The 25,088-nt window shown below is 42.5% G+C and overlaps 1 protein-coding gene across 1 annotated transcript in view; it reads left to right on the top strand.

The window, feature by feature from the left end:
• Window positions 1–25,088, top strand: part of CSMD1 (CUB and Sushi multiple domains 1) — a 2,061,198-nt gene that overhangs the window by 1,489,231 nt on the left and 546,879 nt on the right. Inside the window, exons 27-28 of the mRNA XM_044291097.1 lie at window positions 12,981–13,172; window positions 14,665–14,803. Coding sequence (XP_044147032.1) covers window positions 12,981–13,172; window positions 14,665–14,803 — 331 coding nt within the window. The remainder of the gene's footprint in view (window positions 1–12,980; window positions 13,173–14,664; window positions 14,804–25,088) is intronic.

Raw genomic sequence — 25,088 nt, 5'->3', positions numbered from 1 at the left:
ACAGCCAATTGAGATGTTTCAGCACATGGACACACCCCCTAAACTATAAATAAACCATATCTGGCAGCCATATTATATTCTGTTTTTGCCAGTGTAGGGAGTCTTTGCTGTGTGGAGCAGGGACAGGCTGTTAGGAACACCAAACGCTAGCTAATAGGGCCACAAAAGTTTTAAGGACTGGTATAGGTGTGCTATCAATAGGTGTGACATACTGAGGGGTGTGATATATTTATAATATACTTTCTAACATAGAAATCATATCATAGTGCATTTGCATTGTGCAGCAGTTGTATGCAGTTCTGCTGCGATACTGCAGCTAGATAGAGGGACAAATGCATTTGGAATAATTAATTGCAACTGGTGTGATATACCTGTTGACCCCCCCAAAAAATGTAAATGATAGAGGGGTGTGATATACCTATAATATACCTTCTAACAGAAATTAAATTATAGTGTATTTGTACACTGATTGAGGGCTGTGATACACCAGTTCCACAAAATATTGATTGAGGCCTGCAATACACCAGCTTCCAGCAAATATTGATTAAGGGGTTTGATATACCAGCTTCCATCAAATACTCATTAAGGGGCTCTATATACCTGTTTCCACAATACTGATAGAGGGGATTTATATACCGGCTTCCACCAAATATTGATTGAGGCCTACAATACACAAGCTTCCAGCAAATATTGATTAAGGGGTTCGATACACCAGCTTACAGCAAATACTCATTAAGGGGTTCTATATACCTGTTTCCACAAAATACTGATAGAGGGCATTGATATATCGGCTTCCACCAAATATTGATTGAGGTCTACGATACACCAGCTTCCACCAAATCATGATTAAGGGGTTTGATATACTGGCTTCCAGCAAATACTCATTAAGGGGTTCTATATGCCGGTTTCCACAAAATACTGATAGAGGGGATTGATTTACCGGCTTAAACCAAATATTAATTGAGGCCTGCGATACAGCAGCTTCAACAAAATATTGATTAAGGGGTTTGATATACCAGCTTCCACCAAATATTGATTGAGGCCTGCAATATTCCTGCTTCCACAAATGCTGCTCTTGTCACAGGGTCATTTTGAAAATGACAAGCAGAGGAAGAGGCAGGCAATGCCGCAGGGGTGGTAGGTGTCTGGCAGGGGCACCAGGTTGGAGCCTAAGTGAGAAGTTGGAGAAGATGCGTGTGATTACGTCAAAGGACACACCAGATTTGGTTGAGTGGCTCACTCAGCATTCCGCTTCTGCACCCTGCTCACTCTCTGCTGTGTGCACTCCCAAAGGCACCACCACTATAGCCCCTCCACTCGAGTCAAAGGAATTGTTTTCCCATCCATTCCTAAACCTTACCTATGCACAGCCATTCTTGGCATTGGATCAGAAAGAGGAGGTAGCAACGGCCGCCACCCAGTGGTCTGATGACAGTACCCAGATCAGCCCAAGGACAGATGTTCCCGCTGTGGCTGCCTACTCTGAGATCTCTATTGTCAGTGGTTGTGAAGGTGATGATGCAGAGTTCATACAGGTAGTCCATCTCAGACAAGTCAGCAAAATCTAAAGAGGAGTCAAAGGAGGATGGTGGCTGGGGGGAGGAGGAGCAAAAAGAGCAGGCTTTAAACTTTTCAGGGAATCCCTGGTGTTGTCCGCGGCTGGGGGAGGAGACCGAGGAGGACCTTCTCCTGGGCGATGAGCAGGAGCCAGGGTGCTTCACCGCTTCCAAGTTAGTGCAAATGGGGGCCTTTATGCTCCAGTGTTTTGAAGATTGACCCCCGTATAAAAGCATAAAGGGCAAGGACCAGTACTGGGTGGCAATGTACTTATTACCCTGGTACAAACACAAAATGGTGGACGTGTTACCAGCATTACAGAGTGCTGGCAGAATGCAGCATTTCCAGGCCTTGCTGCGAGAGACGCATCATTCTGCTGTTGTGGGTGCTGGCAGAGGAATTTCCACCCACAGAGAAACAGGTGCGGGTATCAATCCTACCGTGCCTGCAAGAAGAGGGCGGTTTGAAGATCTGCTGGTCACTTCGGATATGAGATCATTCTTGCAACCAACCCATTGACATCCGCTCTCCAGTTCCAGTCTCAGAGAACACCTAGACCGTCAGGTGTCCAACTACATCGGGTTAACGGCCGATGTGTACTCTCAGAGAAGTGAGGAACCTCTGGACTACTTGGTGTACAGGCTTGACCTGTGGCCAGAGCTGCCACAGTCTGCCATGGAACTCTTGGCTTGCCCCTCATTGAGTGTTCTGTCCGAAAGGACGTTCAGCGCAGCAGGGGGGATCGTGACAGATAAGCACACTCACCTAGCTCTCGACAGTGTGGACTACATTCACATAAAACTGAATGATGCATGGATCTCAGAGGAATATAACACCTGTGACGACCACATTTAATTGAATTTCCTCATGCCAGCACACAAATATCCGCCACCACCCAGAACAAAGTATGGTCCCTGTCTTATGTAAATACAGCGGCATAAAAGTCCTTTTCTGTCCGGTGAATACCTAATGTTTGGGGCCTATACTCCACATGCCTACAGTAAAATTGCTATCCAATTACCGTCTAATATACCTCCAGCCAAATAATCACTTGATCTTTTTTGTACGGTGAATGACAAGTTGTTGGGGCCTAGTTGTTGGGGCCTCGGAGAAATTCAACACCTGTGATGACCACGTGTTCTCGAATTTCACCTATTATCATTTGGGGTTTATTTAAGAGTGGGGATTTTCTTAGCCATTTTTTTAATCCAATTTTATATTTTTAATTATTTTAAACATATGTATTTGACATATATTTGTACTGGAATACAGTAAAAAGGTCTAATATACCTCTAGCCACATAATCACTTAATCTTTTCTGTCCACTGAATGCCTAATGTTTGGGGCCTCTACTCCAATGGCCTGCAGTAAAATTGTTGTCCACTGACCGTCTAATATACCCCCAGCCACATAATCACTTGATCTTTTCTGTACGGTGAATGCCTAATGTTTGGGGCCTATAGACCACTGGCCTACAATAAAATTGATATCCAATGAACTTGTAATCTAACTCCAGCCACATACTTACTTGTTCTTTTATGTACCGTATTTTTCGCCCTATAAGACGCACCTGCCCATAAGACGCACCTGGTTTTAGAGGGTGAAAATAGGAAAAAAAAATAATTTTGACAAAAGGTGTGTCAAAACTTTTAATAAAATAACAGACCAATATTTTAACAATGTAAACATTAACAGTAGTAACCAGCAGCATTAATAACCATCATTATTGACTTAAATGTCCAGGTACAGTACTCCTCTATTCATCAGGGAACCCCAAAAACTCCTCATCACTACTGTCCAGGTTAATCGCACTTTGTGGCTCAGTATCACTAGTATCGCTGCCTTCAGATTCGTCGTACAGCATATTGTCCTCAGTGCCATCCAAGGCATTGCTAATGCCACACTTTTTAAAGGATCTGACGACGATTTCCTCGTTAACTGCCTGCCATGATGTTTTCACCCACTCACAGACTTGGGTGATGATGGGCCTCTTCATCCGTCCAGTGGGAGTCAGGTCATGGTTCCCGGCTGCCATCCACTTGTTCCATTCCTCCCTCATGAACACTTTAAATGGCTTATTAATGGAAACGCCCAGAGGTTATAGCTGGCTGGTAAGCCCCCCAGGAATTACCGCTAGATGGGTGTTCACTTCCTTAAATCTTGTTTTTGTGGATTCGGTGATATGTGCCCTAAACTGGTCAAGCACTAGTAGGGCAGGTTTCTTCAGAAGTCCTCCAGTGCGTTTGGACCACACCTTTTCGATCCATACTTTCATGCCATTTTCGTCCATCCACCCTTTGTCGTGAACATGGACAATCACTCCTCGTGGGATCACCTCTTTTGGCATGGTCTTCCTTTTAAAAATCAGCATTGGTGGCAGTTTGGTGCCATCTGCGCTGCAGGACAAGACAACCGTGTAATGCGTTTTCTCGTGTCCAGAGGTCTTCACAGTTATGGTTTTTGCGCCTCTCACATCGACGGTCCTATTCGATGGAACATCGAAGGTTAACGGAACTTCATCCATGTTCCCAATCTGGCCTATTTCATAGCCATGTTTCTTTCTTGAGTCCAGCACAAATTTATGAAAAGAAAGAATCTTGGACTCATATTCTTTGGGCATTTTTTGGGCAATTCTTGTTTTGGTGCGCATAGCAAGGCCACATCTCCTCATGAATCTGTAGCACCATGATGCCGATCCAGTGAAGTCGTCAATGCCTTTCTCTGCAGCAAGACGTTTGGCTTCATAGATGATCATTTTTGTGGATACTGAGAAGCCGTTGTTCCTGTGACATGTGATCCACTCTTTCATGTCCACGTCTAGCTGTGGCCACTTTGCAGCACATCCACGAAGAGTGCGTTTACTTTTCTCCGCTTTCTCCAACCGATCCTCTTGTTTCCTCCATGCACGAATCATCTTTTCAGTTGGAGGTGGCCCAAAATGTCTCTCTGCTGCCCTGTTTCCATGCTCTTTGGCATACTTTATCACCTCTAGTTTAAAAGGAATTTTATAAGAAAGCCTTTTCTGCTTTGACATCGCTCAGAAATGTACGGTACAATATGCAGCAGGAGACTACCGTAATTTTCTGCAATAGAATACAGTAATGGAAGAACTGTTAGCATTACAATTATGGGGGTACTGTAGCTAAGAACATCAGTGGATGACAATGTTAAGGGGGGGGGGGATCTGCCACTAACACAATGTTATGGGGGAGATATGCTGCTGACATACGGTACCGTACTTATTGGGAAAGGGGGGGGGGGATCCAATGACACTTTAAGGCGTCATGCAGACATCCATGGAGCATGGTCCGTGAAATCCCGTCCTGCTGAGTGCACGAAGGGCAGGGCGTCATAGCAACCAATGACGCCATGCGCTTTGTGCACTCAGCAGGACGGCAGGCTGGGATATTATGGACAGTGCTCCACGGATGTCTGCATGATGCCTTAATAAGGGGGTCACTTTATTAGGAGTGAGCTCACTTTATTAGGAGTGAGCTCAATTTATTAGGAGTGAGCTCACCTTATTAGGAGTGAGCTCACTTTATTAGGAGTGAGCTCACTTTATTAGGAGTGAGCTCACTTTATTAGGAGTGAGCTCACGTTATTAGGAGTGGGGGCACTTTATTAGGAGTGAGCTCACTTTATTAGGAGTGAGCTCACCTTATTAGGAGTGAGCTCACTTTATTAGGAGTGAGCTCACTTTATTAGGAGTGAGCTCACTTTATTAGGAGTGAGCTTGCGTTATTAGGAGGGGGGGCACTTTATTAGGAGGGGGGCACTTTATCAGGAGGGGGGGCACTTTATTAGGAGGGGGGGCACTTTATTAGGAGGGGGGCTGTCAAGTTTGGTGTTATGCACATTTCCTTCCCCCCACTTCACATTTAAAATGCTGAAAGAAATCCCTAAGGAATCCCAGTGTTAATAAAGTGCCACCCATAATAATAAAGTGGTGTGCCCTGCCAGAAAGACATCCCTAAGGACACCACTGTTAATAAAGTGCCCACTTTATTAGGAGGTGGGCACTTTATTAACAGTGGGGTCCTTAGGGATGTCTTTCTGGCAGGGCACACCACTTTATTATTATGGGTGGCACTTTATTAACACTGGGATTCCTTAGGGATAAAGTGGGGGGAAGGAAGTTGGCAAAACACTGCAGGCATTAACAAGTCATACCGATCCTCCAGCGATCCTCTGACGACTGAGCGCAGTGAAGACTGAGACGAGGGGCGGAGCAGACTTCCCTGTCACACATGCCAGCTCCGCCCCTTGTCTTCCCGCTCCTGCTGCGCTCCATTTCCTCCTTCATAACAAGCTGTTTGGCCGGCCGGTCCCTACAACCCAGCAGTTACTGAGGCCGGCCGGCCCATACCACACCCTCTATGCCACCATCTGCTGCGGATCGCAGCATCGGACTCCCGCACCGCCGCCTGCCACTCACCGCCCGCCGCCAGCTGCCCGCCGGACATGTGAGCGCTGCCAGGGCTGCAAGCGCTACAGGTACAGTCCGCACAGTAAAATATAAGCGCCCGATATGTTTTTTTTACCCCAGGTTTCACCTATATTCACCCTATAAGACGCACTAACTTCCCCCCCCCCATTTTGGGGGGTGAAAAAGTGCGTCTTATAGGGCGAAAAATACGGTATTCAAAATGCATAATTTTGGGGGCCTGTAGTCCACTTGCCTGCAGTACAATTGATATCCATTAACCTTGTAATCTATCTCCAGCCACATACTTACTTGATCTTTTCTGTCCAGTGAATGCCTAATGTTTGGGGCCTATACTCCACTGGCCTGCAGTAAAATTGTTATCCAATGACCGTCTAATATACCTCCAGCCACATAATCACTTGATCTTTTCTGTCCGGTGAATGCCTAATTTTTGGGGCCTGTAATCTAACTGGCCAACATTAAAATTGATATACAATGACCACCTAATGTACCTCCAGCCAGAAAATCACTTGATCTTTTCTGTCCGGTGAATGCCTAATGTTTGGGACCTGTACTTCACTGGCCTGCAGTAAAATTGATATCCAATGACTGTCTAATATACCTCCAGCCACATGACCGCTTGATCTTTTCTGTCGGGTGAATGCCTAATGTTTGTGGCCTGTACTCCACTGGCCTGCAGTAAAGTTAATATCCAATGACCGTATAATATACCTCCAGCCACATAATCACTTGATCTTTTCTGTACGGTGAATGCATAATTTTTGGGGCATGTACTCCACTGGACTGCAGTAAAATTGATATCCAATGACCGTCTTATGTACCTCCAGCCACATAATCAATTGTTCTTTTCTGTACGGTGAATGCCTAATGTTTGGGGCCTATACTCCAGTGGGCTACAGTAACATTTTTATCCATTGACCTCATAATGTAGCTCGAGCCACATAATCACTTGTTCTTTTATTTCAGGAGAATGCCTAATTTTTAGGGACTGTACTCCCATGGCCTAAAATAAAAATTTTCAAGGCTCCAGCAGGGCACATTTTTGAGAATTTCCCTTTAAGATGCATAAAAATGGCCCCTGATTAAAATACATATATATTTTTGGTGGGAATTTTTGTCATTGACCCCCCTCTAGTATGTCACTGTCCATGTTGTGGGACTATTTGTGCACTTCTAGAAAGTATTTGGTGGCTGAAAGTATGACCTAAAGATTTTCGCCTGCCATTAAAGTGAATGGGGCCCGACACGAACTTGCAGTTTGCAAACATTTGATCGCAATCGCATTTGCGAACTGTCCCGGCCGATGTTGATGTAGACTGCTAGGCCTTGAATAACTGAGAGACATATACAGTATATTGACCTCCTGAGCTAATGTGGCTGAAAGATAGTAGCTAGAAATGTCTAAACACCATCATGTTTTCTTTTGGGTTCCACTCTACCTCCTGATTTAGGTTTTGCTTCACTTTCTGATTTTGTGTCTCCGGTTTTTGGTTAAATTATTATTATAATTTTTTTAAACAAAAAACAAATGGCCATTGTGGTATTTTTATCCATCTAATAACTCTTACTTTAATTCAGTTAAAACAGAGTATGCATGTAGATAAAAAGATGCCACATATAATTTTCTTTCAGTCCATACATATAAATACAGTTCTCATCAGGCATAGTAAGAGGTAGAATAATCAATAAATCCATTGACTCACAGGTGAAAATGTCTCTAATTAAAGTAATTTTCTGTGCAGAACAGACCTGAAAATTCGCCCAGACACAAGACCAGACCCCACATTTTTAAGATCTCTGATGAGACTCCTAAAAAAATTCAGATCCAAGGTCTGACCCCTAATTTAATTGAGACCATGAACAACCATTAACAGTGGGATGAGTGTTATGGACATATCCACTGTGTCAAGCATTTTTTTTTTTACTTTGGGCTATTCCTGAGGGTAATACCTTGGTATTCCACTAGTTTTTAACCATTAACCTCTATACAGGGATCTGTCCTTTGCTGCAGGGGAGCCACAGGGCTGTTTCCAGTGTGATTAGCTGCTGACCCACGATGATCAGAGACACTGATGTGTGGCACCGAGGGAACAGGCAGTACACATAATCAAGAACCAGGAAAAAGTAAGGTCTCACAGAGCTTGTGCAAATTCATGAGCTTAGAGCAAGGATCACAGGCTCAGTACAGTGAACAGCCACAGGTCAGCTCAGACAGCAGACGGTCAGGAACCAGAAGTGCAGTGTTTTGGAAACCACTGACAAATGGCTTATAGCTCTTTAATAAGCTCTAGCAAGCTAGAGAGACCTAGAAGACCTACCGAGATCCTTTCAACAGGCCATGAAGTGAGGTAAGAAGCACAGTTATATAGAAGGGCTAATGAGCTCATTAGTAAAGTAGCTGAGCATGGAATACGAAGGACATTAACCCCTGCAATGCTGCAGGTAAAATTCTCTCTATCTGCTCACACATAGAAAGATAACTTACAGCCAAATTGTGATCTACAGCATGGGACACTGAAGTCTGGTGGCCAGGCAGAAGCTAGATGAGAGATGCAATGCCCATGCTTGTCCTGTACAGCTGAATAGCAGTGGGCCGCCATGTCATTGAGAAGCCTTTTTGTTAATATATACTTATAACTACGTTTCTATACTGGTCTCTATTTACTATTGAATTATCCCCTTTCCATCTAGGGCTTCCAATCTAACACCAATGCCTGTTTCATAATAGGGCCATTCTCATAATTTCAAGAACTCATGTATTTTGTGCTAAAATTTTCATACTGTACTACTGTCTTACAATGCCAAATAATAATTACACTTGATGCCCACATAACACAAGGACATTTATCCAAAAATGTTCTCTATACAATGCCTAAATAATACTATTATCTATATATTACTCACTTTACACTAATTTCGGATTGGTCTTTAATATCAAAAGGTCCAACTCCATGCACCCTAGTTGAAAAGTTTATTGCAGAGCATTAGTGTATCAGAACCCAAGCACAGCTCTAAATGCTACGTAGTGATCATGTCAGGTTATTGTAGCTCAATCACATACAAGTAAATGGGATAGAGATGTAGTAACCAGGCACCACCACTACACAGTATACAGTGCTGGCCCCAGAGCCTGCTGTGTGGTATGCAATCAGCAGATTGTTTAGGAACCCTGCCGACCTGATACTTATTATGTATCCTAAGGCTTAATTATCGTTATAAACGTCCTAAAAAAATCATTTTAATAGTAAAATTGCTAGGGGTTTATGGAAGTGAATGGGAAACTTTTTACTTACTCATACCTCTCCAGATTCCAGCAATATCTTGGTGTAACAGAAAGCTGAATGGCATCAGCCTGTTTAAGGCTAATAATATTTTGCTTCCTCTCAGACACTGATCATGCAGATCATACAGATTAGAGCAGCGAAAGGAATAGAGTGCTAGTGTTTTAACAGACGTACATAAAGTTCTCTCAGCTCTCAGTTCGTTGTAAATAAGTGCTCGATTTCACTGATGGGAATGACTGAGGAGTGGAATGTTTTTCCAGTCCAGCCTTAGATGACTTCTGATTGGAATTTTTGTACAGGTTCACATAGGTTCTCAAAATTGCAGGTATGCACCAATTTTATAGACAAATGAATAATCCAGCAATGTGGGATGCTTAAAAACAAAACAAAAAAGTTTTATAAAATAAATTCTAAAAAGGAAGGAGGGGAATAATGAAATACATAGGGCAGGGGGAGATATCTATCAGAGACCCACCATATAGGTATCACAATGGTGGACAAAGCCCCTGAACTCCACCACTAGCCCTCAATGTACAAAACAGGGGACAATGGTCATGTGCAACACAGTGACAGTTGACCAAGCCACAATCAGTTACAAATGTGGTCTGCAACAATGTTTAGGAATGTGTCCACTATCAGTATCACAACATGGACTCAATGTAACTCTACAGTCCAAATGTGAACACATGGCTGGCCCTGTTCACTGCTGAGACTTGTGTACATCATTCATGGTGATGCTTTAATGAGGAAAATTATCTATTCAGCATGAATTATATGCTTAGGTCATATTGTGTGCTAATCTATACAGGGGTCCATTCAAAGGAGTGTATGTTATGGCTGGTTGTTGGGACACGTCATCGACTTATTATGTATAGTCACAGCCTTTCATTCGGCTGTGTAATGTCATTCTTCTATACACTCTGAGGACGTGTACGCACGTTCTTGCTATTGACCACAGAGGCGTTCAATGAAAAACAGAGGTGTTACGCGAGACAATACGCCCCAAAGAAGCTCCTGTACTTCTTGGGGCATAGGGCGTTTTACAGCGCGTTCGTACGCGCTGTAAAACGCTCAGGTGTGAACCCTTACTAAGTCATCTTTAGAAAAAGACATTACAGGGTGTGCTCCTGACGACACTTGATTGTACAAACGCGTTGAGCCAGGCACCATGTTTCTGTAACCACACTTAGAGTATGGCTTGCGTTTATTTTTGAGCTGGCAGAATTTTTTTTCTTTTTTACATGTGGTCTGCAATCAGCTGCAAATCAGCTGGGAAAGTCAGCTGGAGTGTTTGTGCATCTTGTATCCGCGTTCACATTTGGACTGTAGAGTTACATTGAGTCCATGTTGTGATATTTATAGTGGATACATTTATATAAATTGTTGCAGACCACATTTGTAACTGATTGTGGGTGGCTTGGTCAACTGTCACTGTGTTGTACATGACCATTGTTCCCTGTTTTGTACATTGAGGGCTAGTGGTGGAGTTCAGGGGCTTTGTCCACCATTGTGATACCTATATGGTGGGTCTCTGATAGATATCTACCCCTGCCCTGTGCAATTTATTATTCCCCTTCTTCCTTTTTAGAATATATATTTGCTAAAAAAAAATTGCTATGTTTTTAAGCATCTCACATTGCTGCATTATGATTTATTTATTTATTTTTACAGTAATTGAATTTTTTTGTTATGTAGAAAACACATTTTATAAATAATCTAAATAATACTTTAGTAAGATTAGCAAGTATGAAGCTAGCATTGTGTCTCAAATGGAACTACAAATCCACTGTTTACTAAATATTATGATTATTATGATTATTAATATTATTATTTTATATACATAGTTCAGTAGTTTTATAGTGAAACCTTCAGCATAAGAGCTCATGCAACACCGTGTGCTGGCCGGCCCCATGACTGCAAATTGAGGTCTGCAATGCATGGGCACTGACCGTGGGGGCCGCCACATGCGGATCGCAGACCCTTTCACTTGAATGGGGTATGTGATGCGCTTCCAAAATTCCAAACCGCAAAAAAGTAGTGCATGCACTACTTTTTGTGGTGTGGAGGCACGGACAGAAAACCCATGGAAGCACTCTGCAATTATTTTGTTGTCTTCCGATCCGTGCCTCCGTTCCCCACCACACCGCATGTCCCGGATTGCGGACCCATCCAAGTGAATGGGTCCGCATCCATGATGTGGGATGCACATGGGGCACTCACGGACGGTGCCTGTGCATTGAGGACCCGCTGTATGCGACCGCAATACAGTCACAGCCAAGTAATGGCCGTGTGCATTAGTGTTGAGCGTGAATATTCGAATAGCAAATTTTAATCGTGAATATCGGCACTTTGAGAATTTGTGAATATTTAGAATATAGCGCTATATATTAGGTTTTTTTTGTTCGTTTTTTTAACCCAGTACACATTAAGTGATCATCCCTCCCGTCTTCTAGCTTGTGGTCCAATGAGAAGACTTTGTCACAGCTTAGCAACATCCCTAGCAACCAATAGAAAAGTTGCCTACCCCTTACAATATAAGAACCTCCCCAGCAGCTATTTTCTAAAGTTTATTGCAGTTATGAAAGAGACAGCAGTGTCATTACTGTGCTCTGTGCTTTGTTGTGTTACATTAGACAGTTAATATATATATATATATATATATATATATTTATATATATATAGAATAAAGAATGACACCGCAGCACATCCGTTTGGTGAAAAAAGTGGGACCCTTTATTCACCTATGCGACGTTTCGGTCCGCTTGCTGGGACCATTATCAAGCTTGATAATGGTCCCAGCAAGCGGACCGAAACGTTGCATAGGTGAATAAAGGGTCCCACTTTTTTCACCAAACGGATGTGCTGCGGTGTCATTCTTTATTCTATATGGTACACCTTGGCAAGGTGACTCCACCGCTGGCACCCAAACAATCTACTACCAGGAGTGCTGCCTTGAATTTCCATCTCTATACATATATATATATATATATATATATATATATGTATTATAGTTAGGGGGAGATAGTCAGTGTATGTTAGATTGATCTATAGTGTAGCTGATAGGTTCTGCTGTCCATAAATACATGCTACAGACATAGTGCTGTGATTTTACAAGTTGCACATATTGCGGAAAAATATGTGCATCATTAATTGCCGAAAATTCGCAAGCGCAAATATATAGGAGCACTCTATCTGCATATAAAGCTGTTCTAATGTTCTGCCATGCCAACCATTTTCTCCAGTTTCAGGAAACTTATACCAGCTTAAAAATGCAGCATAAGTGACCCACGCCTGTATTTTGCGCGCATTGCGCGAATATTACATTGCTGATTTTCGCAATCAAGAATAAAATCTCAAATTCGAATATATATCAAATATTCTACAAAATATTAGCAAAATATTAGCCAAATTCGAATATTGCCCCTGACACTCATCACTAGTGTGCATGAGCTGTTTTTGTGTTTCTTACCATTTATGTGAAACATAAAGAACATAAAATAATTTTAGTACTATAAAAACCTCTCTCATCTTAATGACTTTTAGTCATTTAGTCATTTAGTTGATACATTAATGCAATCATTGTCATTTAGAAAAATGAGTGTGCTACCATGTAAATGCATGAATAATGCAATGTGAAATATCATTAGAACATTATATTTTTTTACATAGTTTCATATTGTTCCCCACAGCTTCTGTTGCATCAACTTGTAATGACCCTGGAATTCCTCAAAATGGTACCAGATATGGAGACAGCAGAGAACCTGGAGATACCATCAATTTTCAATGTGACCCTGGATATCAACTCCAAGGACAAACTAAAATTATGTGTGTGCAGCTAAATAACAGATTCTTTTGGCAACCAGACCCTCCAACCTGCATAGGTATATTTAATCTAATAGATATTGTATTGTTCTATCCTATGTATAGACATGCCTCCAGGTGATTTCATTCTAGTGAACATTTGAATCACAGATCATGTGATATTTTAAACTTTGGGTGCCAATGTCAATTTTAATACAAATTAGTGAAAAATCCACATTTTTTGTGGTCTTTTGTGGGAATGCTAGCACACAATTAAAATAATAACTAATTCCTCTATGGTGCATGGGTACAATTTCTAGCACAGTTTTAAAGACAATGGGGGAGATTTATCAAACCTGGTGTAAAGGAAAACTGGGTTAGCTGCTCATAGCAACTAGTGTTCAGCAAATCGAAGTATTCAAAGTAGACATAGTCAAAGTCAAATTTCCTCTCTTGTCATGTTAACAAATACATTTTCATTGAAATGGTTGTAAAAACAAAAAACATACTCACCATATCCATTTGTGCATGTAGAGCCCGCCATTGCCATCTTCATTGAAAATACTGTGCAAAATCTCGCTCGTGATGACGTCATCATTGACCTCACCACACAAGATTTCTCACGGTGTCTTCAATCAAGATGGCTGTGGCGGGCTGTTCACAATTAAATAGATAATGTGACTTTAATTTTTTTAACTGATTAACCCCTGAATACCCTAATTTTTTATCTCAGATGTCACATTCAGTGATAAACGTTGGGGGCAATGATGAGGGTAGGGCTGGGCGATACAAATCACCATTCCCCGTCATTGCACCCACTACATACAAAGAAATGCGCTTTGTGATGATGTAATTTGTCACAAAGCAGCCAATCGAATTTTCAACTTTGCTCAACACTGATAGCAACCAATCATATTCCACCTATTATTTTTAGGAGCTTCTTTGGAAAATGAAAGGTGAAATATGATTGGTTGCTTGAGTAACTAAGCCAGATTTCCTTTACACCAGTTTAGTTTGATAAATCTCCCCCATAGTCCTTAACGTTAAGAAATATTCACATAAGGCTACATTTGTACGAACGTATGAATGAGTCTGTATCCTTTCCGCAATTTTATGGAACGGGTGCTGACCCATTCATTTCTATGGGGCTGCAAAAGAAGAGGACAGCACAACGTGTACTGTACACATACGTTGCTCTGTGCCGCTGCCCCGCAAAAAAAATAGAACATGTCCTATTCTTGTCCACAATTGCAGACAAGAATAGGCATTTTCTTTGACAGCGGCGGCCATGTGCGGTCCGCAAATTGTGGAATGCACATGGGCAGTATCCGTTTCTTTTCGGATCCGCAATTTGCATTTGCGGATCCACAAAAACACCACGGTCGTGTGAATGTAGCCTAAGAAACAGTTTTACCATTACCTTAAATACATTTGAATTGAAAGACCAGGCTAATTGGTTTGTATACTAATATTGATCCAGGAAGTGCTTACAAACAAATGGTGTAATTGTAATATACTGTTCTATAGATTAACATCTAATTGATTTGGTTTCTTTTTGTCTTGCTATGACAGCTGCATGTGGTGGAAACCTAACAGGCCCAGCGGGTGTTATTTTATCACCAAACTACCCTCAACCTTATCCTGCAGGAAAGGAATGTGACTGGAGAATAAAAGTAAATCCAGACTATGTCATTGCCTTGATATTCAAAAGGTACACTTTTTATAGAAAAACAAAGCTATGTAACAGGTTTCAAAATGTCAGATAATTTGTCACTTCAATGAGCTCTTAATTACTTTGTATAACTAAGCCCCGGAGCATACTGTATTTCCAGTGCCCACCCCATTAATAAGGGCTCATGGCTGGCAGAATAACAAGCACATTGGATTGTTTTCCTGCACATGGCAAGTGAATGTAATGTGAATACAAAATTACTGGGTGTTCGGATTCAATGCAATGTAGTATATCCATTGACTATACTTAATATACTTAAATAGGGTTTTAAAAAATGTGCTTCTTCTGATTCTGGTATGTCAAAATATTAGGTGGGATTAGGCAGGTAATTACTATTCTATAGGTAGTAAATATATGTAGTAGCATTAATACATAAAGTGATAGTTTATTTATTTGAGATACCAATAGATCTCAGTTCTTTATCTCTGAAGTTCATATCAGGAATGGAAACAGAATCTCTTATATATACATATAAAACTAGCAGAAGGACCCGGCTTCGCACGGGTATATTTCATCTATTTCATTTTATGTTTCCGTGTGTTGAAAAAAGAAATCGAAAGTTTCCCCATAACAGTGACCTTTACAGTACCCGCCCCTCTAACAATGACCTCCACAGTGCCCGCCCCTTTAACATTGACCTCCACAGTGCCCGCCCCTTTAACAATGACCTTAACAGTGCCCACCCCTTTAACAGTGCCTACCCCTCTAACAGTGACCTCCACAGCACCCGCCCCTTTAACAGTGACCGCCCCTTGAGAATTGACCACCCCTTTTAGTGATCTTCAGAGTGGCGCCCCTTTAACAGTGACCTTCACAGTGATAGCCCCTTTAACAGTGACTTCCACAGTGCCCGCCCGTTTAACAGAGACATCTACAGTGCCCCCCCTTTAAAAGTGACTTTCACAGTGACCGCCCCTTTAACAGTGACTTTCACAGTGACCGCCCCATTAACAGTGACTTTAACAGACCCTCCCCTTTAAGAGTGACCGCCCCTTTAACAGTGACTTTCACAGTGACCGGCCCTTTAGCAGTGACTTTCACAGTGACCACCCCTTTAACAGTGGCTTTCACAGTGACCGCCCCTTTAACTGTGACTTTCACAATGACCGCCCCTTTAACTGTGACTTTCACAGTGACCTCCCCATTAACAGTGGACACCCCTTTAACTGTGACTTTCACAGTGACCTCCCCTTTAACAATGACTTTCACAGTGACCACCTATTTAACAGTGACTTACACAGTGACCGCCCCTTTAACAGTGACTTTCACAGTACTGCCCCTTTAACAATAACCGCCCCTTTAACAGTGACCGCCCTTTTAACAGTAGCCGCCCCTGTAACAGTGACTTTCACATTGACCGCCCCTTTAACAGTGACTTTCACAGTGACCGACGCTTTAACAGTGACTTTTACAGTGACCTTCATAGCGCCCGCCCCTTAAATAACAGTGACCTCCACAGTGCCCGCCCATTTAATAACAGTGACCTCCACAGTGTCCACCCTTTTAATAACAATGACCTCCTCAGTGCCCGCCACTTTAAAATCAGTGACCTCCACAGTGCCTGCCCCTTTAATAACAGTGACATCCACTGTGCCCGCCCCTTTAAAAACAGTGACCTCCACAGTGCCCTCCCCTTTAAGCAGTAAAGAAAAATGGCTGGGTTGTTATGGAAACCTGGAGTAAAACTGTGTTTATGGCAGTTGGGATTTGAAGAGAAAGACTTGCAGGCTTCTATTGGCTAATGCAGGACATTTTTTGGGAATATCTCATGAACAGTATGTCCTAGAGAGCTGAGACCCGGTCTAAAAACTTCCTTGTCACCTGATGTACCTGTGTGCCAAATTTTGTGAAGATCGGTCCAGTCGTTTGGTCGCTTATAAAGAACGTCTAGACGTCTAGACAGGCAGACAGAAACTTATTTTTTATATATATAAGAGATGAGTTTCTGTCTGCACGTCTGTCTGTTGGGACGATCTTTATGCATGCCCAAATAACTGGACTGATCTTCACAAAATTTGGCACTCAGGTACATCAACTGTCCGTGAATATTTTAGACCGGGTCTCAGCTCTCTAGGACTTTCCGTTCCTGAGATATTCTCCAAAAATTACCTGCATTAGCCAATAGAAGCCAGCAAGCCTTTCACTTAAATCCGAACTGCCATTTACACGGTCACATGTCCCTTATTAGCCAGTAGAAGTCCTCCAGGTTGCCATGACAACTGATCACAGGTTTAAGCAGTTTGCTGGTCCTTAAAAGGGTTGGCCACTATATAAGTACTTTCCACTATATAGTGGGAGGTAGGGTAAAAAGGAGTTTCCTAATATACTTTATTAAAAAAAAAATCCGAATGGTAATGTTTTTATAATGAGCCCCGCCCCCTCAGCCCCGCTTTGCGTGCAGCCAGTTTGTCCATGGCTGCATGCGACATAGAGGAGCTTTAGAGAAAGCTCGTCCATGACTTTATTCTAAATACACATGCGCTCCCTGTTCCGACTCTGTCTCTGCAACCGGCTTACTCCTGTCAGGATTCGGAGCGGGAAGAAAAGTAAGAGCGCGTCAGGGATCAGACGCGCTCTTACTTTTCTTCCCGCTCCGAACTCTGACAGGAATAAGCCAGTTGTAGAGACAGAGTTAGAGCAGGGAGCGCGCCAGTGGCAGGGGCAGACTGGGCATGCCCTGCTCATAATAGGAAAAGCAGTGCATGTGCAGTTAGAATAAAGCCATGAACGAGCTTTCTCTAAAGCTCCTCCATGTCTCGTTCAGCCATGGACGAACTGGCTGCACGCAGAGCGGGGCTGAGGGAGGCGCGGCTTATTAAAAACATTACCATAAAAAAAAAAAAAAGTATATTAGGAAACTCTTTTTTACCCTACCTCCCACTATGTAGTGTAAAGTACTTATATAGTGGCCAACCCCTTTAGATATTCAGTCATATGACGTATGACGGCACAACTACACTGCTATATGCATGAGGGTCAGGGGCCGCTATTAAACGGACGGACGCTGTGGAGTTCATTGTTAAAGGGGCGGGCACTGTGAAAGTCACTGTTAAAGGGGCGAGCACTGTGAAGGTCACTGTTAAAGGGGAAGCCACTCTGAAGGTCACTGTTAAAGGGGCGGTCAATGTTAAAGGCTTGGGCACTGTGGTGGTCACTGTTAAAGGGGCGGGCACTGTGGAGGTCACTGTTAAAGGGGCAGGCACTGTGCAGGTCACTGTTAAAGGGTCGCGAACTGTGGAGGTCACTGTTAAAGGGGCAGCTACTATGGTGGTCACTGTTAAAAGGGCGGGCACTGTGGAGATCACTGTTAAAGGGGGGGAACTGTGGAGGTCATTGTTAAAGGGGCAGGTACTGTAGAGATCACTGTTATGGGGGAAACTGTTGATATCTTTTTACGACACACAGAAACATAAAATGAAATAGATTAAATATACCCATGTGAAGCTGGGTCCTTCTGCTAGTACTCTATAAAATGTACCATGTACACAAGAAAGGTATTTTATGAGGTCTTCAGGTATGTTGTGGAATAACTACTCAGTAACCACACAAAATCATTTACACTCTATGCTCATGAAGCAAATCTATCAATTAAACACAGAGGAAGCTATTGACCAAGACTTTAAGATGACTCCAACATCAGTGGATCAATTAGGTCTAACAGCTATGACCTCTCAAGCGTAAATATTCCAACTTAAAGGTATCGCCTTAGCAATAATTTGAGGCAAACTTAGAAGAAACATGTACAACGGTGAAGAGAAGCATCCAGGTAAATATTCTTGTGTACGTCGTGAAGTTTTTAAAGTCTCTCTACTTGATTCATTTGTAATTGTCACTATGTCTATGATTTCTGATCATTTACAAATAACATTTAGTATTGATATCTGTTACATTTCCCAGATGCTGACCATTCTTATTGTACGAGGTACTTATAAACTTGCTTTAGAAACGTATGGGGAAATTTATATCAAAAACTGACTTTGCCAACTATTGGTTTCATAGTCTTATGACAAGAGTAATCATCTTGTCATAAGACTATGAAACCAATAGATGGCGCTGTTCATGAGTAGTGTAGATCGCAAATTTACCATGCAAATGATTTTTCAGCTGAAAAACAAGGCAGATTCTGCTCATTTGCATGTCTTTCCCATATGCCTATGCACCACCAGCTAATATGGAACGTCTTAGCAGGAGGCAGCATTTCACCAACATGGTGGAGCAGTATGTGTGCACACGGCTACGCCTACTAAATGATGGGTCTACTACCTCCAATTTCTGGGTCTCCAATTTGGGCACATGGCCTGAGCTTGCCCTTTACGCCTTGGAGGTACTGGCCTGCCCTGAAACCAGTGTATTATCTGAACGTGACAGACAATCACAGACAAGCGCAGCCGCCTGTCCACAGCCAATGTGGACAAGCTCACGTTCATTAAAATGAACCAGGCATGGATCCCAGCCTTACCCAGCCATTGTTATACTACAGCGCAATTGCTCATTGTTCCATTTTTTATATTATCCACTCTTTTGGTGTGTAACCTAATAAAAAAAAAATATTTAAACCAAAAACTAGTGTTGGCTACCGCATCCTACTCCACCGCTGCTTCCACCTACACCACTACGTCCACCGCCTCCTCAACCTCCTACTCCATATAGACCTACACCTCACACATCAAGATTATTTTTTTAAATTTGTACGTATTTTATTTTATCTCATTTCACTAATTTGTCTGTTACATTTTTGGGTGAAATTCACCAATTTATGGCTGTGATATACCCCTGCTCTACCTAGTAGACATGTTAACAAATCTCACTAATTTGCCTGTTACATTTTTGGGTGAAATTCACCAATTTTTGGTTGTGATATACCCCTGTTCTTCCTATTAGACAGGTTAACAAATTTCACTAATTTATCTGTTACATTTTCGGGTGACATTCACCAATTTTTGGCTGTGATATACCCCTGCTCTACCTAGCAGACAGGTAAACAAATTTCACTAATTTGTCTGTTACATTTTCGGGTGACATTCACCAATTTTTGGTTGTGATATATCCTTGCTCTTCCTAGTAGACAGGTAAACAAATTTCACTAATTTGTCTGTTACATTTTCGGGGGACATTCACCAATTTTTGGCTGTGATATACCCCTGCTCTACCTAGTAGACAGGTTAATAAATTTCACTAATTTTTCTATTACATTGTCAGGTGACATTCACTCATTTTTGGCTGTGATATACCCCTGCTCTACTAGTTTCTGTTACATTCTTGGGTGACATTTTACCATTTTTGCTGTGAATAAACCCCTGCTCTGCATAGGTGACAGGGACTTACATTTCTAAAATTTGTCTTTAATTGGCCCTTTCATTCAATCCGTCTGCTTTAATAATTTTTCCCACATTTCAGCTTGATCATATTGCAGCCATTGACCTCCCTTGGATGTGGTCTTCTTTTCTCCCTCTCCTGCGTGGAACACTGATTCGCCGCTAACCATGATCAACATGGTAGGCGCAGAAAAGAACATCGAAAGTTGATAGAGCAAATATCTAATTGGATCCTGGACATCACGGGACATGCGACATGGTGGAGCAGGATGTGTGCACACACCTACACGTACTGACTGATGGGTCTGCCCCCTTCAACTTCTGGGTCTACAAATTGGGCATATGGCCTGAGATTGCCCTTTACGCCTGGGAGGTGCTGGCTTGGCCTGCAGCCAGTGTATTGTCTGAGCTATTGTTTAGCATGGCTGAAGGGGGTTTAACAGGTTATATTTCACAATGTTTTGGGTGTACCCAAATTTAAACAAAAAATAAATAAAAATCAAACCAAAAACCAGTGTTGGCTACCTCCTCCTCCTCCACCGCCGCTTCCACCTACACCGCCACATCCACTGCCTCCTTAACCTCCTACTTCATATGGACCTGGTCCTTAAAGATCAAGATTCTTATTTTTTATTTTTATGTATTTTATGTTATTTAAAGGCATTTCCCTATCCATGACTTTTTTACAGCTATTTTAGTGCTGAAAAGTTCAGGTTCCCATTGACTTTAATGGGGTTCGGGGTCAAGTTCGGGTCCCGAACTCAAACTTTTTTGTGAAGTTCGGGCGAGCCCATCGAACCCGAACATCCAGGTGTCTGCTGAACTCTAAACATGTCCTATTCTGTCAGTTTTGTGAACAAATATAGGCATGTCTACTAATGGGAGTGAGAAAAATGAATGCACATGGATGGTAATCGTATTTTGCAGATCCGTGGACCAAAACATGAATATAGTCATGTGGAGGAGGCCTTAACCTGTTTGGGACACATGACATAGCGGTACTGTATGTTGTCCTGGTACTTAAGGATGCATGACGTACCGGTACGTCATGTGTAGTTCCGATCACCGCCGCCCATTGAGCAGGGACCTGGGGACAATGCGCTGGGGGGGTCCTGTGACCCCCCCATGTCAGCGATCGCAGCAAACCGCAGGTCAATCCAGAGATAATACACCACCAATCACCATCCTGAGATCCTGAGAGGTGATGGTGACATCTCATTGGTCGGCTGGGCGGGCATTTCAAATTACAGCAGCGCTCCTCTCCTCCTCCTTTTCAGTTTGGGAGCCGAGGAGAGAGGAGCGCTGCACATCGATCTCCAGAGCCAGCAACCCCATCTGTTCAGGGATCATCAGCTAGCACCCCCATTTGTGCCCCAGCACCTCCAGCACCACCAAGGTATTTAGGGAAAGTATAGGGAAAGGTTAGGTTAGGCAGGGATATTCAGGGAAAGTTAGTGAAAAATAAATAAAAAATAAATTGTTGCATCATTCTAAATCGAGTGTCTGGGGTCCACAGCACAGCTGTGTGACCCTAGACCCCCAGGGGTACTGCAGCTTGCATTCCTGCCCCTCCCTCCCCCACAACTTTTTTTGGGGCGCAGCGTCCGTAAGAATCTCTCTATAAAAGTTTTTTTTTGCCACCTTACATCACAAAAATTGTAATAGCAAGCGATCAAAAAGTCATATGCACCCAAAGTAGTGCCAATAAAAATGTCCTCTCATCCCACAAAAAATAAGCCCCTACTTAAGATGATCGGCTAAAAACAAAAAAAAAATTATGACTCAGTCTATGGAGATACTAAAATGTTTTTTTTTGTTTATAAAAAATAATATAGTGTAAAACATAAATAAATAAAAAAAGTAGACATATTAGGTATCGGCGCATCCATAAGAATCTGCTCTATAAAAATACCCTTATGACCTAACCCCTCAAATGAACACAGTCAAAAAAAAAATGGTGCCAAAACAGCAATTTTTTTAATCAGTTTTTTTCCAATAACATAGGGACAACAGCCAAACAAAACTTAATATTTTTTACTCTGATTGTGCAGTTTACAGAAAAATCCCATATGTGGTCGTAAACTGCTGTATAACCAAACGGCAGGGCGATGAAGGAAAGGAACGCTGTATGGTTTCTGGAAAGCAGATTTTGATGGATGTTTTTGGGGGGCACCGTGTCCCATTTGAAGCCCCCCTGATGCACCCCTAGAGTAGAAACTTTATAAAAGCAACCCCATCTAAGAAACTACACCCCTCAAGATATTCAAAACTAATTTTACAAACGTTATTAACCCTTTAGATGTTCCCCAACATTTTATGGCAAATGGAGATGAAATTTCAGAATTTCTATTTTTGGTAACCTTGCCTCACAAAAATGTAATATAGATAATTCAATAATCATATGTACCCTACAAATAGTCCGCCCAAAAATGCCACCTTATCCCATAGTTTCCAAAATGGGGACACTTTTATGGAGTTTCTACTCTAGGGGTGCATCAGGGTGGCTTCAAATGGCACATGGTGTAAATAAACCAGTCCAGTAAAATCTGCCTTCCAAAAACCACAAGGCACACCTTTCCCTCTACGCCCTACCATGTAGTTTACGGCCACATATGGGATGTTTCTGCAAACAACAGAATCTGGGCAATAAATATAGCATTTTGTGTGGCTGTTAACCCTTGCTTTGTTACTGGAATTTTTTTTTATTAAAATGAAAAATTTGGCCAAAAATTTTAATTCTCAAATTTAATCTCCATTTTCCAATAACTCTTGTGCAACACCTAAAGGGTTAACAACGTTTGTAAAATCAGTTTTGAATACCTTGAGGGGTGTAGTTTCTAAAGTGCAGTCATTTTTGGGTGGTTTCTATTATGTTAGCCTCAAAAAGTGACTTCAGACTTGAATTGGTCCCTAAAAATTGGGTTTTTGAAAATTTCTGAAGAATGGTTCTCACTTCACAGGTGTGCCCTGTCTGGTTTAATAAGTGGTATTTCTTGCCTTATAAATGGGGTTGGGACCATCAGTTGCGTTGTGGAGAAGTCAGGTGGATACACAGCTGATAGTCCTCCTGAATAGACTTTTAGAATTTGTAATATGGCAAGAAAAAAGCAGCTAAGTAAAGAAAAACGAGTGGCCATGATTACTTTAAGAAATGAAGGTCAGTCAGTCCGAAAAATTGGGAAAACTTTGAAGGTGTCCCTAAGTGCAATCACAAAAACCATCATGCGCTAGAAAGAAACTGTCTCACATGCGGACCGCCCCAGGAAAGGAAGACCAAGGGTCACCTCTGCTGCAGAGGATAAGTTCATCCGAGTCACCAGCCTCAGAAATCGCAGGTTAACAGCAGCTCAGATTAGAGACAGGTCAATGACACATCTCTAGAACAACTGTTAAGAGGAGACTGTGTGAATCAGGCCTTCATGGTAGAATATCTGCTAGGAAACCACTGCTAAGGACAGGCAACAAGCAGAAGAGACTTGTTTGGGCTAAAGAACACAAGGAATGGATATTAGACCAGTGGAAATCTGTGCTTTGGTCTGATGAGTCCAAATTTGAGATCTTTGGTTCCAACCACCGTGTATCTGTGCGACGCAGAAAAGGTGAACGGATGGACTCCACATGCCTGGTTCCCACCGTAAAGCATGGAGTAGGAGGTGTGAAGGTGTGGGGGTGCTTTGCTGGTGACACTGTTGAGGATTTATTCAAAAGTGAAGGCATACTGAACCAGCATGGCTACCAAAGCATCTTGCAGCGGCATGCTATTCCATCCGGTTTGTGTTTAGTTGGACCATCATTTATTTTTCAACAGGACAATAATCCCAAACACACCTCCAGGCTGTGTAAGGGCTATTTGACCATGAAGGAGAGTGATGGGGTGCTGCACCAGATGACCTGGCCTCCACAGTCACCGGACCTGAACCCAGTCGAGATGGTTTGGGGTGAGCTGGACTGCAGCGTGAAGGCAAAAGGGCCAACAAGTGCTAAGCATCTCTGGGAACTCCTTCAAGACTGTTGGAAGACCATTTCAGGTGACTACCTCTTGAAGCTCATCAAGAGAATGCCAAGAGTGTGCAAATCAGTAATGAAAGCAAAAGGTGGCTACTTTGAAGAACCTAGAATATGACATATTTTCAGTTGTTTCACACTTTTTTGTTATGTATATAATTCCACATGTGTTAATTCATAGTTTTGATGCCTTCAGTGTGAATCTACAATTTTCAGTAATGAAAATAAAGAAAACTATTTGAATGAGAAGGTGTGTCCAAACTTTTGGTCTGTACTGTATATATATATTTTTGTTAATAGCACTATGTGCAACAATTTTTTTAAATCCCTTCCCGACTGCCATATGGCTATATACTTTCTAGCTGCACATACCCCGTGCAGATAGCACGTATATAAACATTATGGCAGCTCTTTAATCCAAGCGCTGCAAAACTGTACAGTAATGCCAGCAAGAGACCAATCAGAGTGGTCCCTTGCCATAGATTTACCCGATTGGTTAGTCTGTGCAGACTAATCAATCGTATTGCCGTAGTGTAAAAGTGCCTGCAGAGCGCAGATCAGAGCCTGAAATCAGGTAATGTGTCCAGGTGCCCCCCGATCTGTGCCCTCTCTTGTGCGCCTCCATCCCCTCCCATGCGAGCCCTGCCTCGGCCATGTGTCCCCGCTTGCCCCTGATGCGGTCCCCCCCTCCCCCATCCATGCATCCTGCCCCCATCTGCGCCCTCTCCATGCTAGCCATACCTCCCCTTTTTCCAGCGCTGCCCCCATTTTTGCCCCTGCCCCTGATGCGGTCCCCTGCTGTATTTGATGGCGGCGGCTCCGTTCCTGAGCCGATGTCATCAGCAGTGAGTGTCAGCTGTAAGCTGACACTCTGCTGTAACCCCTCAGTTGCTGCGGTAGCAGCATACATGGGGTTAATAGAGGGAGGCGGCTCCCTCTCTCAA

This window comes from Bufo gargarizans, chromosome 4 (genome assembly GCF_014858855.1).
Source record: "Bufo gargarizans isolate SCDJY-AF-19 chromosome 4, ASM1485885v1, whole genome shotgun sequence".
In the NCBI taxonomy this organism is placed as follows: domain Eukaryota; kingdom Metazoa; phylum Chordata; class Amphibia; order Anura; family Bufonidae; genus Bufo; species Bufo gargarizans.
Note: the sequence above shows the minus strand (reverse complement) of the source record. Positions and strands in the feature narration are given on the sequence as shown.